The 17799-nt window shown below is 44.2% G+C and overlaps 1 protein-coding gene across 4 annotated transcripts in view; it reads left to right on the top strand.

Moving 5' to 3' along the window:
- The window catches only part of utrn (utrophin), a 173565-nt gene that overhangs the window by 57765 nt on the left and 98001 nt on the right, over window positions 1-17799 (top strand). For all 4 annotated transcript variants that reach the window (XM_084001333.1, XM_084001335.1, XM_084001334.1 and 1 more), the window contains 3 exons: window positions 227-432; window positions 1339-1493; window positions 1631-1820. In XM_084001333.1, coding sequence (XP_083857459.1) covers window positions 227-432; window positions 1339-1493; window positions 1631-1820 — 551 coding nt within the window. The remainder of the gene's footprint in view (window positions 1-226; window positions 433-1338; window positions 1494-1630; window positions 1821-17799) is intronic.

Here is a 17799-nt window from a genome sequence, read left to right on the forward strand (position 1 = left end):
AAGTACAGCGAGGAGGCATCACATTTGAAAGAATTAGTAGGATTAAAAGCTCTGAAGACAACAACAAGAATTTGGTTTTTTGGTTTTTTTTTCGAGATACTACTCAGGATTGGTGTTTTTTTAAATCAGTAATTCAGTTTTGCTTGAAACTGGATTTTCTTTCCTCCTGCCTCCAAATCAGTTTAAAAGTGTCACTTTCGTTTTGCCCATCTGTCTCCGTCTCTAGTGGAGAAGGTACGGAGCCAGTGGGACAGCACTCAGCATGGTGTTGAGGCACGACTCCAACAGCTGGATAAGATGACTGGCCACAGCAATCAGTGGGAGGAGCAGAGGAAGGAGGTGAAGGCCCTTATTGGGCACAACGAAGGACGTTTCCACAACCTTCTTCAGCAGTCCAGAGATCCCCTGACTAAACAGCTTGCTGACAACAAGGTTAGGAAAAAGTTTCACTGCTAAAGTTTCTCTCCATGTCCTCTGGGTGTCTATTGCCTGTCCTTCCTGAGGTCATTTACTGTGATTCTGTGTCTTTGTCATAACGGCAGACTACAAATTTACTCAAGGGAATGTGCTAGTCACTTTCCTAATAGAGAGAAAAAAAATCTTAGACTAAATCAAACTTTACTTCATAAAGCATTAGAGATCCTTTATGCAGACTCATAAGTGTGTACAAGGTGGGAATGAATTAATCACCTCTCTGTAGTTTCACTTTGAACCTTAATAACAGTCGTACATCCACGTCATCCATCATTTTAATTCGAGATGATGACTTGGCCGAGAGAATCTGGAAACGCAGACTGCCTCATGAGTGTGTCTGGAGCACTTCGGCAACCAAACACTAGAGGGCAACTGAGTTTAACAGAATCCAGCCCCTTAGATATACAGCTATTTACCCCTGGTTTGTGTGGTCTTGTAATCATGAGTAATTGTCCATTTAAAAATGTGAAGTGTACCTTTTTTGTTGGCAGAATATGAGCCTCGGGTTCATATATGGGTGATTTATTTGCTAATGCTAAATTATAATAATAATTCGGCTTGAATAACAGCTGAGTCTTATGTAACCTTGCTTGATTAAGTAGAGGTTAGACAAACAATGTCAGAGGGCTGGGCAGCAGAATAACAACATTTTTTTTTGTTTTTGTTATTAATGCCTGAAGTTTGAATTTATTTTACTAAGTGTAGAGAATATGTCATTAATATCCTTGCGAGAGGATACCAAGCCAACAAACAACTGCAGTAATGCCAACAGGGCCTGTCCACAGTGACCCAGTGATGTTGGTCTGTCACATTTTCACTGTCATGACGCCCCCATTCAGTGTCACCGGCCTGATTGCTTTACAGGTCTTCCTCCAAGACCTGGGCCGAGGCCAAGGTACAGTCGCAGCCTTCAACGAGCTGTCCGGTCACCTTCTGCGGGAGTACTCCACTGACGACACCAGGAGAATCAAAGAGGTCACAGAGAAACACAATGCTGCCTGGAACAGCATCAACAATAGGTGAGCACGACGCCTCTCCGCTGGATGAGAAGCTGAAGTTGCAGCAGTGTTTAATCACGTCGCGGCTGCTACAGTACAGTAGTTGCGCATCTATAAATCACGTGTCACCTATTTGACTCATTAATATTGATTTGCAGAGCAAGTGACCGTTACGGCCAGCTGGACAGTGAGCTGAAGGGTCTGCAGATGTCTCTCAGGGAGCTGGAGTCCTTCCTCAAATGGCTCCAGGAGGCGGAGACTACAGTCAACGTCCTGGCCGACGCCTCCCAGAGGGAAGACCTGTCGCAGGACTCCGCCCACGCCAAGGAGCTGAGGCAACAACTGGAGGTAGGGGCTGCAAATAGAAACTATGAATCCGTGCACAGGTGCTAGCCTATTATCGTAGTGTCATCCCTCATTAATGCATCCTTCACCAGCAGAGCTGAGCACTCACTGGGGTGTGTGTGGGTGCATCCATTTGTACGCTGCTGGTTAAAGGTGTGTGAATGAGAGGGCATCCAGAGGGCGTGTGAGTGCTTGTATGCATCAAGTGCAGCTCATTGATCGTCTTGTCCTATGCTGCTTAGGAATTCAGTACAAGCAAGTGTGTGTGTGTGTGTGTGTGTGTGTGTGTGTGTGTGTGTGCACGCTCTAGTTTTAGTGTGTTGCTCTTCGTCTCACTAGCTTGTCATTTACCCAGACCTTCCCTCAGGGATGTGTTGACACATATCATCTTGTACTTTATGTAACATTTTAATCCCAAAATTACTCCTACACCTCACCTTTTCAGCAGATGAAACGGACACTAATCTTCCTTTTTCAACATCTTATTTGAGTTGAAAAGTCTTTCTATTATAAAAAACTGACCCTGTCAGTCTTTTCGGGGTAGTACACGGAGGGGCTTTCATTTGCAAAACCTGCCAAACCTTTTTTTAATCGAGCGGAACAGTGATTTGGTGTATATTCGTATATAGTATATATCCAAGCTTCCTGTCACTCTTTGGATGAACTCCTTGTCCTTTACAAAATGCTGCAGTGTCATACATTCTTCAGGGCTGAAAGCCCCACTTCAATAATAACATTGATGTTTCATTGTCTTGAATTAATCAGTGCTTTCACTGCCATTCATAGACTCCACTTGTTCAAAAACAGGCCAAGGTTATAGAGAAGTAGAATTGCCACCTTACAGTTTACATTCATACGTCTGTTCAGCCTCATGTAATATGTGACGTGGAGACTCTGAAGGAATTTAATGGAAGGTTTTAACATGATATGAGGTGAAGTTGACCTTTCACCTTCTTGATATAAAAGGCTGTCACACATTTGTTAAACTGTGTCCTAACTAGTATATGGATTATTGAGCTGTGGCTGAGTTCAGCGACCATTGACCTCTGACTGCTAGATTCTTTCCTGTTGAGTCCAAGTTGTTTGTGTCACATTCAAAGAACATCTTTCAAGGTGTTCCCGAGGCCTCATTCATGAGAGTGGGAAGGATGAGCGGATGGAGGCATAAAAATGACAGTGAATCACTGCTTGAATGGCCACAAAGATTTCAGCGAATTCATTAACTTGGTGTGAAGGTGAGGATTAGAGACTTTTGCAGCTCATTTTGTGAAGCCTGGATGGATTTCTGTCTAATATAACTCTGATAATTGGGAAGAAATTGATATTATTATCTCATTCTGCATTTATTATATCAAATATAATCCATCATTAAAAGCCCTTTCAGAATTTTAAAGGGCGTAATATACTGTATGCTGTTGGACTTTATTCCCAAAAAGTCTGTCAAAGTCATCTCAAAGGCCCCCGTATGCAGTAAATGTGGTGAAAGTAACCGAGTTGGAATTTAATTTAAGTATCAGTCAAAAGGCTAATATATCAAAAAAAACACTGGAACGCCATCGTACCACTGAACGTGAATTAGTTGAGTCTCGTACGAGGCTGAGCCTGATGGATGATGCTGTGTAGAAAGTGGGTTAATCAAACAAAGACATTTTTTAATGCATCTTTATTATTAATTATTCATCCATCATATCCTATGCACATGTGCAGGGAATTGACATTTTCACCTTGTAGAATATGGTGTGTTGTGGAGCTGATATATTGCACACACACACGGTGGAGGCTATAAGCAATAACGGCATCCTCCAGAAAAGTGCAAAGGTGCCAACAGCATGAAGAGCTGCTTTTATCAAGCCTGCCTCCTTGTGGTGTGCGTGTTTGGCCGTGGGCTTCACACTCGTCGTGTGTTGTGTGAGTGTGTGTTGACCGTAGCATCGGGGGCAGCAGAAGCATACATCCCTCCTACAACCTTTTAGCTGAGACCCGGTACTGTCAGTGCCATTAACACTGAGCCAACACAACACTCAGTCCTGCTTGTAATTCCCTGTGAAGCAGTCGATACTCAGTGGAATGACTTGAAATGTACGCTGTAGCCAGTTAAACCTTGTCTAAACAGAGCTCTTCAGTAAGCTCATCATGATCCCCCTCTTTCACTTGATGCAAGTGTGTATATATATATGTGTGTGTGTGTGTGTGTGTGTGTGTGCTCACGAGCCTGCCGGTAAATGGTGATTATTCTAGCCGGCTGTGTAGGTAAGCTGCATGTTGGTTTGAAGGAATGTATTTGTATTTGTTTCTCCTCTCCTGCCTTGGAGTCTCCCTACATCTGTATAAACTGACACTGCACGCAGGGACCAAGTGCTGTAATGCATCCCCACAGCGCTGCACTGAATATACCAGTTGTGTACATATATATACATATACATATTTAAATGTATGAGTCAGAGTTACGGGGGAACCGTCGGCGTGAAGCGTGCTGCTCTCGGGTGATACAGAGGTTTTCATGCTCACTTCAAATAAAATGCCTCTTGTCTTTTTGGTTGGTTGGGAGGAAGAGTGCGTTTTCCAGCAGCAGCACTTCAAATAAAAGTCCAGTCATAGAGAACGTGAACAGGTTCAAAAATACCCACCTGTATGTGAGAGACTGTGTTGGTCAGTGGCTCTGCAGGAGCAAAGCAACTCTTTTATGATAATCTCTGCTGATTGTGCACCTATCTCCGCTCCAACCTTTAGCTTCCTCTTATTCATCCCCTCCCCTGTGTCTCTGGTTGTCATCTGTGTGCTACATGTGCCTCCAAAAGGGTTATTCTTTAAAGATTTAGCCGTTTCCCGCGCTGATAAAAGATGCTTTAAAAGCCTTTTATCTACGCCTGACCTTGCTCTCCTACCTCCTCTCCTTCTGCTCCACTTTTCCTCCTACTCTTCTCTTTCCGTTTCTTTTATCTATATTATTCTGGCAAGGCTTCACTCATTTCCTCTCCGTTAAATCTGGAAAGTGAGTGATTGGACACAACACACATACTGTACACATACACAACATAGAGGTGGAAAGCAGGTGGAGCTTTCCTTAATGCTTTCCTCTGTGCCCCACTGTCTCTTGTATTATTAAACCATACTGTAGTTTTTTTTGTGGAGCCATTAGTTTGAAATAAGATATGTTGGAGATTTCTGGAGTTGTCAAATGCAGCCCACAGTTTTTTTCTTTGTGCAGCCGTCACTCCGATAGCACAGACAGGAACAGCGATCTGATCCGATACGATCTGTGAGTGTCACCTGAAAGTAGAGCCCCTATGGTGCCATCTATATAGTGGTCTGTGGTTGTCATGGTTACAATATGGGTTAAGCTTATGGAACATGTGTGGTTTGGTTCTGCTTAGGGAACAAAAAAACACTTGGTTAAGGGGAAGATAGTGATTGCTGGGATTAAAATAAGTTCTTCACTAGAACATGTGGCACAGGCAGGCGTGATGATGAGAAATGAGTTTTCTGAGTGAGAAGGAGCAGATTTATTATTATCTGATGCTCTGATGCAGGAGAAGTTCCTGCTCATCTCATCTCATCCCGTCCGTGGAGACGTCCCAGCTGTCAGTCACTAACGTTGTCAGTGCAGAAGATAAACGGAAGTTTTACTTCCAGGAACCCCGGGTGCCTGAAATAACTCCTCCTCCTTCTCTGTAATGCTATTGTGTGTGTGTGTGTGTGTGTGTGTGTGTGTGTGTGTGTGTGTGTGTGTGTGTGTGCGCGCATCTCATTTTGTTCTGTCTCCCTCTCTCTTTCTTTCTGTTGCTCTCTCTCTCCCTCTCACCTCTCACTCTCTCGCTCATTGATCTGTTGGTTGCTTTGCGTAATGTCACTCTCCCTTCACGGCAGAGACAGTGTTTTTTCTTCCATCCCGTACTCTGCTGTTCTCTTTCCCTCTCGCTCCCTCCCGCTTCCCTTTCTCTCTCTCTCTCTCTCTCTCTGTGCGTCTCTCTCTCTCTCTCTTGCTCCCTCTGTGTCTCTCTCCCTTTCTTTCTCGTACTCATTCCCATCTTTTCCTCCCTCTCTGGATCAGTGGCAGTAAAAAGTGAGCCGCGTACGACCAGCGTTTCTCCTCGTCCAGTGCAACCCGTGCCTTCCTCTCTCCTTTCCTCTCAGCTTGCCACAGCACTTTCTACTCTTTTCTCCCTGTTGATTTTTTCCCTCCTTGTTCTTCTTTTTCTTTTTCTTCTTCTTCTTCTTCTTCTTCTTCATCATCTTCTTCATTTTCTTTTTCTCCGTAACGCTCCTCTGACTCTGCAGGGTGCCGTCACAAGTGATTTTTGTTGTTTGATTCTCTTCTGGCTCTGCGGTCGGGGTGCGCGTGTGAATGTCCGCGTGGAGGAGAAAGTGAGTGTCTCGTCTTGTCCTGCTCTCCTGCATCATCATATGTGTGTGTAAGTGTGTGTGTATTTGTGTGTGTGCATGGTGAGTGTCTGTTTGTAAAGAGAGAGAGAGAGAGGAAGCTGAGGCTGCGCTCACTGTGTAGTGTGTATGTGTGTGTGTGTGACGAAACGTGGGGGCATGCTGAGAAGCTGAGCTGAGAACGCTTTTGCGAGAGAGTGAGTGTGTGTGTTTTTTTTTCTTTTCTCTTTTTGTGTGTGCATGTGCGTGTGTGTGTGCGCATCACGTCAGCTTGGCTGGGGTCTGGTCGGCTGGCTAGGGGAGGGGGAGAGGGGAGAGGGAGAGGGAGAGGGAGAGGGAGAGGGAGAGGGAGAACAATATGAGCGGGGTAGGGCAGTGCTAGCATGCGGACCAGGAGCAGGCTGCTGCAGACTTGTAGCATTCTTAAGATGATGGCCATGGTCCGGACCTCCCTCCAGAAAGTGGTGGTCTTCCTACACAGGCTCCAGAGGATGGCCATCTCCTCGCCGCGCTACCAGAAACTCTGCAAGGTACGTGGACTCCAAGACAGAGAGCAGCCTGGAGGACAAGAGTTTCTGTTTTTGTTTGTTTTGTTTTTTTTCTGAATTAGATGGAAATGTTTGAACTATTTTATGTAGCTTACCAAACTTTTATCATGTTTACATGACTTTTTTTTATGAAGCTTTAGTATGTAGTTTTCATTTTTTCCCCCCGCTATTAAAAGGCTGGTAGGGTTGTGTGTACTTAAAGTATCAGCACATAGTTTTTACAAGGTATGTGTATCAACTCTTCTTTTTTCTGTTCCTTTCTTGTTCTCTCCTTTGCAAGTTGTCCGTCTTTACTTTGCCCATTCTTTTTCTATTTTTGCTCTTTTTATTCATGAGTCATTTGGTTGTCAAGACATTTTGTTCCAGCTGATGTTGTTTTGGGGGACTCTGTCACCTCCACAGTATGGCGTTCTCAAATATATATTTATATATGTATGTATATGTGTGCACACCTCACTGACTCTAAGACTTTTGGCACTTTTTCTGCATAACAAATAATGATTCCAACTGTTGTGGCTTGTGTGTGTGTGTGTGTGTGTGTGTGTGTGTGTGTGTGTGTGTGTGTGTGTGCGCGCTCCTGAGTTGAGCATGTGCTTTATATATTTGTCGGCACAGTGTCAGTTTTGAAGCGAGTTCTGACTTTATAGTGGTGCAGGCATAAACAAACTAACAAGGCTATGTGTGTGTGTGTGTGTGTGTGTGTGTGTGTGTGTGTGTGTGTTTGTGCTGTCGCTTTTGCTTTTATGTGTGTGAGAATGAGGATATATTGTCAGTGAGAGGAAACTTGAGTTCCTCAGTGGTCAGAGGAGTGATGAGTTTGCGTTATAACACCTGCGATTAACAATTAAGCATCTTAATGAAACTCGTTAACCGACTTTGTTACAGTTAAGTAATTAATTTAAAAGCTGAAATCACACACGCTGATGAGCATGTTTCTGCCACGCACATTCATTCGGAAAAGAGCTGCACACGCTGTGCTCTCTGTGTCTAATGAACAAACAAACAAACTGTTGTATCACTCTAACCTGTTACGGCCGCTTGTCAGCCGCATTGATTTCACCTTAGAGGAAACGACGGCCGGTGTGTGCGGTGCACCTGGTGTCATTTTGTATCCTTGTTGATCATTATTGATCGGCCGATCTCCTCTGCTGTCTCCCCCCCGCGCTGCCCAGCATTGACCCGCTCTCAGTCAGAGGGCAGAGGGGACCAGCTGTTGAGATTTGACAGCGCTGTGTGCGACGCTGTGAGAGAGAGACACTAATGCACCAGTCCAGTTTTCAATCATGCCCCGACAAACATGTGGTGCTCCAACTTAATCCATCACTAATCCATAAATCCATCTCTCTTTTGTGCTCCGCCCTTTCCCCCCACCCACTGTGTGTATTTGGTTGTTTATCAGTCTTTGTTTTTGTTTACGAGTGAGTGATTGTGAGTAAAGTCTGTAACAGCATTTCACGGGCATTTCTAGTTTCTAAAAGAGAGAAATGCAAAAAAAAAAAAAAACAGTGGAGACAAGGCACAAGGACAAGACCTGTGAAAAAAATGAAATGCTAGAGAGAAGGGCAAACAGAGCTTTGGGTATTGATAGTTTTCCTCCTTGCTCTCAGTTATTTATCTTCCATATGCCATGTTTGATCCTGCTTGTTTTGCCAATTCAGTGCAAAACAAGCCATTTTTCCACCCTCGTTTCTCCAGCCTTGCGCACGTCCAGTATCATCTCTCGCTCGTTCCTTCATTATAAACGTGTTCAACTCTGGAGCAGAATCGCTCATTTGGCTTGGTTCGGCCTCCTCGCGGGCTCAGACCTTCCCTGGATTGCGTCCCTAACCGGTGGGAGACATCACTCATTCCACACTCGATTACCCTCCCCTGGGTTGCATCAGTCATTCCAGCTTCGTTTGGCCTTCCCTCGAGGGCGAATCGGTAATGCCGTGCTTGTCCTGCCTCCCAGGGGCGCGCTCACTGGCCGCCAGACTGGAACACTGACTTCTCGATGATGGATTTGCCCGGGGCTCACCCTCTTGGGTCTGGCGATTCTTGCTGTTTCAGGAATGCGCCGATCCAAATACAGCTGCCCATTGTCTTACTTAGTATATTAAGCACTTGGATAAAACTACTGGTCCTACTTTAAGCAGATTTCACATTGATTAATACTAAATTAACTTCTGTAATTACAATGAGTGAGGGGAATTGCTCGAGCACAGTTACGTAAAGCATCTTTATTTTTCGAACAAATTATATTCATGCTGTCGTGGAACTGAAAGAGAAAATCACCAGCAGTAATTTTCGAGCTGATCTGACCGACCAAGTCAACAATTCTTCTTGTCACAGGCTCGCTGACATAAAGGCCTTATATTACATGCAGGCTGTATTTTATTCTTGGCAGTCCAATTAAAGCTGCAAAGCCAAGCTTATCTTCTAAAACATATTGACCTCGATCATATTGGTCCTCACTACGTCTAACGGTGGCAGCGCGGAGCAGAGGAGCCGCTGTGCCAGCTCGCCACGCGATGACGGATGGGAAGTTTCTAAAATCTATCGAGTCATAACCTTTTAGTCGTCTTTTCTTGTTAATAGTGCGCCGCTGGTAGCTTTTGGGCATATGTGTGTGCATGCCCCTTTAACAGCACTCATTATGTTGATGTATAATACTGAGCTTTGCAGTCTTTGCGAGCGGGTAGCCATTTAACTTGAACTGTTTAGAGCTGCATCTATTATTCCCCGCATAAATTGTTTTCTTCTTCCACTTTCAAAGCCATTCAAAACAATAATCTTTAATGAGGTTGTACGCATTTAGAGAAATTTCTCATCTATACAACGGCCCCCAAGGGTTTGTTTATGTATATGGTCCTACTGAAACAGAATTGCATTCATTCACACCAGAACGAGAGTTTTATTCCATAAATACAAAATAGAAGTTCACGTTTCTCTTCCTGCTGAGCATCCTCCTTGAATTGTTTACTGGTGAAGCTCACTTGTGAGTGGCACGGCTGGTTAGTTTGTACCGAAGCAAACATAGGGGCCCCGTGGGCTCATTTCATCTCCTCCCTTTTGCTCTGCTCTGTCTCTCTGTGTGTAATCACTAGCTGAGAATTGGCTGAAGGGCCCACCTCTCTCCTGAGGAGTGTCCTCCTACTCTCATTACTGTAGCACTGACTCCCACTGTGTGTGTGTGAGTGTGAGTGTGTGTGTGTTCCCAGCCAAAGCCCACTTTAGAAACAGCCCTTAAGCAGTGACAATGTGGAGTCATGCCTTGTCTTCTCCACTGTTTGTCTGGAAAAAATGCCGTCCACCTCTGCCCCTGGCTCACCGCTACCCCGGGACAGGTGACTCAGGCACATCGGGCACGGAGCCCATCCTGTCTGACCTCCATGTCCTTGAGCTCCACCGGGGTCCACTGGGTTATTAGCAAGTGTTAGCATTAGCAGTTAGAGCCTCAGGTGCAGGACGAGACCCCCCACACGCATTTTCCCCCCAGTAACCTGGCTCAAACTCAAATCACAGATTTTTTCTTTCACACATGCTTTCACTCATTTAGCTCACAGACACACAAGCGCACAATGCACCCTCTCTCTCTCTCTCTGCCTCACACACACACACACACACACACTAGCCTGAGTGATGAGTCACGGACAGCAGAGTGATGTGGCAACAGATTCATAAATGCAGATCACTTAAATTCATCAAGATGGTATTCGGAGAGAGAGAGCGAGGGCAGTAAAAAGAAAATGAAGACAGGATGCTGCTCCCAATCAACATTGCATGTAAATCCCCCAGATGGACTTCCTATTGGCAGCAGTCGTGATCTGAAATAGCACTTAAATCACCGATACAGCCCAGAGTTAAGCTGCTCTCCTGGTCTCAATTGCCATTACTGCAGAAAGTGACCATTATGAGATGAGGAGATGAAGACTGAGAAAACCCGCCTTCTATTTGACCAACGCTACCTGGGATTTTAAAATGAAAACGTGTAATAAACTACATTTCATATTAGTAGATGCAAATATAAATGGAGAGTAATTCCTCGCTCCTCCTTTCTCATTCTACGCTCCACTTTGTCTCTGCCACTTCCAGTAAGCCCATTTATTGAGTGAGTAATGCCCCGTGTGTTGTTTTTGTGTTGTTTTGTGCACTATAGCGATGGATTTTGTGCACACTCTTCCATTAGTGCCTTTCAGACGGGCCCTAACAGCAAGCTAAACCCGTTAATGCCTGCGCGGTTTATCATCAGATAGACTTTATGGTGCTGGAAAGCTCTGTAGCCACCCAGGCGCTCAACATGCCATGGTCAGAGTAAACAACAAGTTTGTGGCCAGAAAAGAGAAAGAGAGAGAGAAAAGGCCAAAGAAAGCGTCCTGTGTATTTGTTATATATTATGATCAAAATGTTTGATTACTTGCTTTCCAAGTAGTATTTATTACTCTTTATCTCTTTGATCAAGGAACAAACAACTGTGTGGGCTGACGTATTCAGACATTTTATTTAATCTTTTGAGCTGGATTTTCATTGGAAACACTGTGGTGTCTATAGATTTCCATTATAGAGACTTTCCCCAGAAACCAGGAGCTATGTGTGTTTTGACCGCAGCAACTAGAGTCTGAATTTAGTTTTCATATAACCCCAAAAAGTCCCTCATCGGTGGGTTGAACATTTCTGACTTGTTGATCACTTGCTGCATTTAATTTCACCCTCCATGTTTAAAAGCTGACAGCTGCAAGTCAACGGCTTTGTTTTGGTTTGAGATTAGAAACAAATTTCACACTGTTTTTTCTTTTTATCACCTCTTAAATTTTTGATGGATTTTCAGGCTATAGAACGAGTTACCTGTATTTAGGGATGAACTCAAGAGGTGATTATCTTGGCTTTGCATAAAGGAGCAGGTGTGAACTTTAATCAACCAATGAAATTCACAAATTAAACCTTTTATGTCTCGATTCTTATGTTTTGCTTCCATCAAAACCAGGCAAACTCTTCAAACAGCCATACGAGAACAAATACACAAGGATTTGAATTAGAAAACCTCTTGCCAAAGAAAACATGAACAAGGCATCACAGAGTCATTAATGCTTTGTTATTATTTCTCTGTGAAACTTCAGTACTTTACTAAAATCTACTGAAATTTAAGATTAGCTGGAGGACTTGTTTGTTTCCAGACAGCGGCCTCAGCCAAAACTCCCAAACTCACCTGACACCATGATCTATGGCCGGCCAAGACTTCCTGCGCCGGATCACACCGAGTCCAGACAGGATAGAGATTGCGATGTCCTGCAGGCTCAGTGGACAAAAGGCACATGCTGCATAGTGACACGTTTAACTCCACACCCCTCCTTCTCTCTGCTTTCCTTCCTGCCGTGATCTGCTCAGCCACTAACAGAGCGCACTTGCTGTGAAAATAAAGTTTGAAGGAACAGACAGACAAGTGTGTGGAGCGTTATACCACAGAGAGAGAAGGGAGGGAGGGAGGGAGCCGCCAGCTTGAAGTCTCTCTGACCTTCCAGCTCCGTGTCACCCTCCCTTCACCAAGTCAGGGTGTCATTCAGGGGGCGACCTAAGTGGGGGTGGGGGTGGGATAAAATGAGGGGCGCAATCATTTTTCTTTCGCTGCTCCTTCTATTCTTGGTCTGACGATCAATCAACGGGGGACAAGGCCTGAGCTCTGCACCCTGCCAGTGTCCCACCCTGCCAATATCTATGGTGAGCTCACAAACGCACTGTGCTGACTCACAGCCCATATTGTGTTTTCCCTCACTCTCTCTCTCTCTCTCTCTCTGTCTCTCTCGCACTCTCTCTCTATGCGAGCGTCTGTGTCTCTGTTGTGCCGACAAATATCAGTTTGAGATTTGAAGGAGAGATGACGGTGTGAAAGTCTCGCACGCAAACACACGCGGAAACACTGTGTGCCTCACTCACTCAATCAATCAGCCTCACACACAATCGATAACATTAGCCCAGGATAATAACAAGAGGACTGATCCAATTAATGTTCAGTAAATTTTAGCTAGAATTTTTTTCTCCTTCTCGGTGTCGCTCTCCTTCTTTCTGTTTTTGTCACATCAAAACACCGCCTTTCTTTTTGTGTGATTATCTTCTTTTTTGACCATTTTCCCTCTCCTGTCAAGGGTAATTAATTCTTTCAGAAGAAGAAGCACATTCACTGAAAGATAACGTCTGCTCCTGCTACGTGTCAGTGGTTTGCTGTTTCATTTCCGTGGTGCAACTGAGCCCAGGTGTTTTTTTTTTTTTTGTGTGTGTGTGTGTGTGTGTGTACTTCATCTGTTTTGTGGAAGATGCAGTGCACATTTTCGGTGATTTATCACTTTTCAAATCTCATATTCACAGCTGAGCAACTGTGTTCATTTTGCTGTCGGTCTGTTTCTCTCTGTGGAGACAAATATCCAACCCCGTCGGTGACTCCACATACTCAGAAGAAGGAAAAAGAAGTTTGATTGAGTGAAGCAAACTTTATTTTTTTCTTTAGCTGTTTAAGTATGAACCCTCACTCTGCCACTGTACCTGTCTCCTTCCTTTCCTGACTGTCATAACTCCTCTCAGCACCAATTTCCCTAATACCACCCCTCAGTAAGCCACACGCAGCATATGCTCCGGCTCATATCCTCCTCTTTCTATTTATGCCGTCATCTGCTCTTCGCATGCCACTCTTAAATCATTCATGCTCTCCCTCTTTTCTTCCCGTCCTCCTGAAACTGTCCATCTCTCTATCCTCAAGTCTTAGACAGATGGCTTACATGCTTGAGCCCGCCTTGATGCCACGCTTATGAAGCAGATCATTACATGCTGATAAAACATTGATCAAATGCTTTTCTCTGACATGGCAACATTTAATCATGCAGGGTCAGATCCTTGGAGGGCCAGTTTGCCTCACCGAAACTACACCCACTCACATCTCATACGTGACTCGCCTTAACAGCCCAAGGTTGGCTGTGTGTGTGTGTGTGTGTGTTTGCGTTTCAATCCTGGATCTTTTGTGTGTCTGTGTGTGTGAATGTGTGTGTATATGCGCATGCATCTCTTACTGTATGTGTGCACGCACTTTGCCTATTAAACAGCTTGCTTAGCAGCCTCTTCAAGGAAATGTTTCCTTCTTCTGTTCCTGAAATAAAGCGCTACCTTTCAGGGCAGATCCCTGACTCGGGGCCGTCAGTGGCCTAAATGAAGAAAAGCAGAGAAAAAAATGAATGAAGGAGGAAAAAGTGGAAAGGAAAAGACCAAGAATAACAGGAAAAAAAGGTCCCAGAGAGAAGGTAGAGGGATGATGGAAAAGCAGTGTGCACTAGTGAAAGGAAAGAGGGAGGATAGTGCATTTAGCATGCCCTCAGAGGTAAATACTGTGGTGCGGGAAAAACAAAGAGCAACTGAAAATGGTTTCTGCTGTTATATCACAGGGAGATTAAAGATAAATCGTGCTATATATAGTCTGTAATCTGCAGGAGGGAACAACCAGCAAGAGGAGCCAGAGTCAAATGCCACGGTAGATATACAACTAAGTAAAACTGTGTGGGGGAAGAAGAATCGGATGTATACGGTATAATGGCTGCTCGGATTTGTTTTACAGAAACATTGAGCTGTGAGTTTGTTAAAAATCTTTGCCCTAAAGGAGCCTCCCTCCACTGTTGACATGTATTTTCAGCTCTGGGCAGCTTTCTGTAAAACTAAAAAAGACACATTAAATCAGAAATGTCCTTTTCAACACAACATGGTTAAGAGATTAGACACAAGACGGCTCCATCAAATGTGGTATATTCAAGAAAGTTGAGCGAGGGATCAGAGATGATGGCAGGGGATCAGCGTGAGCGATGGAAATGTTTGTGAAAGACAACCCCAGTGTAAGCCTCAACTCTGCTCGAGTGGTACCTCCACACATCGGACCGTAGACATCAAAGAACGTTCAGAGCACTTAGATGTGAAGGGGAATAAAATTAGATTTACTCCACTGCTCCCAGCGTGGGTGTTCATTGGTTCAGCATATTTTATAGTTATCACCCAAATGTCTGAGAAAGGGGACATTTTCTCTCATCAGCCCCGAGGAGACGAGTCTGAAAACGAAGCGAGAAGGGCAGGAGAGCAAGGAAAAACATATGGCAGAAAAGAAAATGGCTGCCAAGTGTTGTTTTTTTTTTAAAATAGAGGGATAAAAAACACAACATTGTGGGACGTATGAGCAAAATGAAAGGGTTTAGGAGGAAACAGATCTTGAGAAAGGGTGGGAAAGATGGGGAGATAGAGTGACCAGAGAGTGACAGAAGAAGAAAGGGGAGAGGAGGAAGTGGTCGATAGAGGCGGACGATTGTCTCCTCTATCTTTGATGTTTGCAGCGCCTATTTAAGGGTCGCTGGAGAGACAATCACACACACACACACACGCACACACACACTCTGTCCAGAATCGATCTGAGTGTTCATTTTCAGCCTAATGGATATTCTCAGATTGGGCATGTGGTGAAAATTCATTTGTTGCTTCACTACATAAATGACTTGATTTTCGCCCTGCATTACCTCCCACTGAGGACAAAAAGAGAAATATCAACAAAGCCTATTACACATTTGTCCAGTGTACATACAGGGAGGTCTTGAGGAATGTCTCCTTCTTATATAGTCTCTGTCCTCTCTTCAGTGTGTGTGTGTGTGTGTGTGTGTGAAAGTGTGTGTGTGTGGTGGTGATGGGGGGGTTGCCAGTTTGTGCCTGCTAAATATCATTGGGATTAGCACCGGGGGCTTAATTAAAAAGCAATTACCTTTGGTCGCTGTGGGCGACGCTTGGCGGAGAGTAGCTCGACTAATCTGGTGAATGGTGTGAGGGACCCTTGGCGTGCAACACACACGCACGTACGTACATGTACACACACAAATACGCACACAAATTGTGCAATTGTCTGCAGAATTAAAGGAGGATTAAAACAATTGTTAATTAGTGAAGTGGGGTGGTGGAGGCTGAACGGATAGAGGAGGGGTCGACACACCGCATTCCCCCCCTTTTGCCTCTCAGGCCTCTGTGTGTTTATTTATGAGGTTAAAGAGGAAAATGATATACCCAGGACCTAATTCATTTTCTTGCGATGCACTTGCGAGCATGCTCTCTCTCTCTCTTTCTCTTTCTCTTTGTCGGCCTCCCTTTCTCTTTAAAATCCTAAAATAGGTTAGCACAGTTAGCGCCAGAGCTAATCTTTTAATTTTAAAGCTCCAATTAGATGATGCTAATGACACTAATTAGATCATCTCTCTGAGACTCACTGCGAAGTGCCCTTGAAAAACCCTGTATGCTTGAGACAACAGAGGGGAATCTGCCAAAAAAAAATGTGTGTGTGCGAGCGCAGGAGTACTGTATGTGTGTATGTGTGTGTCATTTCCTTAACTATAACGCAGACAGAGGTTTTCTGAATACAAACGATGCTCTGAGTTCACTTGTAAAACTGGGGATTTATGTGTGAGGATTTTAAGAATTTGGCCTCGGCTAAAGAGTGGGTTAAGATTTTGGTGATCCGTTTTGTAGGAAATGTATTCACTCACCTATGAAAAGACTGTGTGTGCTCCTCTGTGGCTGTGAGGTCGCCGCGTTCTCATGGTAATCATCAAAACAAGCTCCATTCAGATTGATTTTGTTGCTCTTCGTTTAGACTGAGTGGGGGCTATTTCTGGGTTTTCTGTTAAACCTGAATTGCAGGGTTAATAAAAGGCTTTGTGATTGAGGAAAAACCGAATTTGTGTGGAAATTATGTTTTTTTGTCCTCACAAAGACAGAGCTATTAACAGGATGCGTGTGTATGTGTGTGTGTGTGTGTGTGTGAGTGTTTTGTGCGTTTGCCCTCGGGTTCGTCGATTTGTGGTAGTTCATCAAGATTTAATTTTGGATTGATGTTTTCCATTCCACGGAGAGCGACCATTAATTACCTCTAACCACTCTGGGAAAAACACACAAACACAAGCACATACACACACACACACACACACACACATCATTGTTTTACTCTATTCATGGGGGACCTGCTATCAGCACACTTCATCCCTTGCCCCCTAAACTAAATGTGCAACCTTAACTCCAACCCTAAAGCCAGGTCTTAGCCCCCCCAAAACAGCTATTTAAACATTTACACAGCTCTCATAGTGGCTACCAGGGTTTAGGACACCACAAACACACAGGAGCGCACCTCTACCTCTGTCACTGGCTGATGTATCATAATTGTCCTCTTTCCATCTTGCCTCGCTCTATTTATAGCCCATTTGAGGCCCCGCCCCCGCAGACAGTGCCATCCACGGCAACTAAATGAGTGACAGGACAATCGACGAGCAGGCTCCGTCCCTCTGTCTCTCTCCTTCCTCCTGCTGACCTTCCCTCTGACATCACTTCTCCCTCCCTGACTGACTGTCTCCTTTCACTCTGTTACTGACTTTGACTGTGTGTGTGTGTGTGTGAGATCATAGCTGGGTTAGCCAACACGGCCTTTACGCCTCACTACTGAACGTCCCCTTCTCATGCAAAGATGGAGTACCCAGCTCTCAGAGGGGATGTGGGTCATAAAACACACACTTACTCACAAATGCAAGCTTGACTGTACTTGACTGTGTGAATTACGCACTCTAACTCCTCTAACCTTTGTCTCTGTGTATTAGTTAGGCTGTCACATTTTGTGTGTGTGCAAAAAATGACTTACAATAAAAAGGAATAGCCACCACTTCATCATAAACAAAACACCATATTTACAAGATCTCTAACAGACACAAAAAAAACAACACAAAAACATCACAACAATTTGAGCTGTGTAGCGCAAATATATAATCAACGGCAAACTCATCTACGGAAGCGCCGGTAGTGTGTTAAATAAATAAACAAGCCAAAGCCTGCTTTTAAGTGGATTTGACATTTTCAGATAAGAGCGACAATAAACAGTTATTAAAGTTTGAATGGCACCTGTCAGGTTTTTTTTTTTTAATCTCAAGCCTCATAACAACCACGCTGCTAAATTCAAATATATTTTCACATAATTATAAGAACTAAATAGCCCCGAATCCTATCCTTTTGTTGTCATTGTGGATCCATTT

This window comes from Trachurus trachurus, assembly GCF_905171665.1.
Source record: "Trachurus trachurus genome assembly, chromosome: 24".
Lineage (NCBI taxonomy): Eukaryota > Metazoa > Chordata > Actinopteri > Carangiformes > Carangidae > Trachurus > Trachurus trachurus.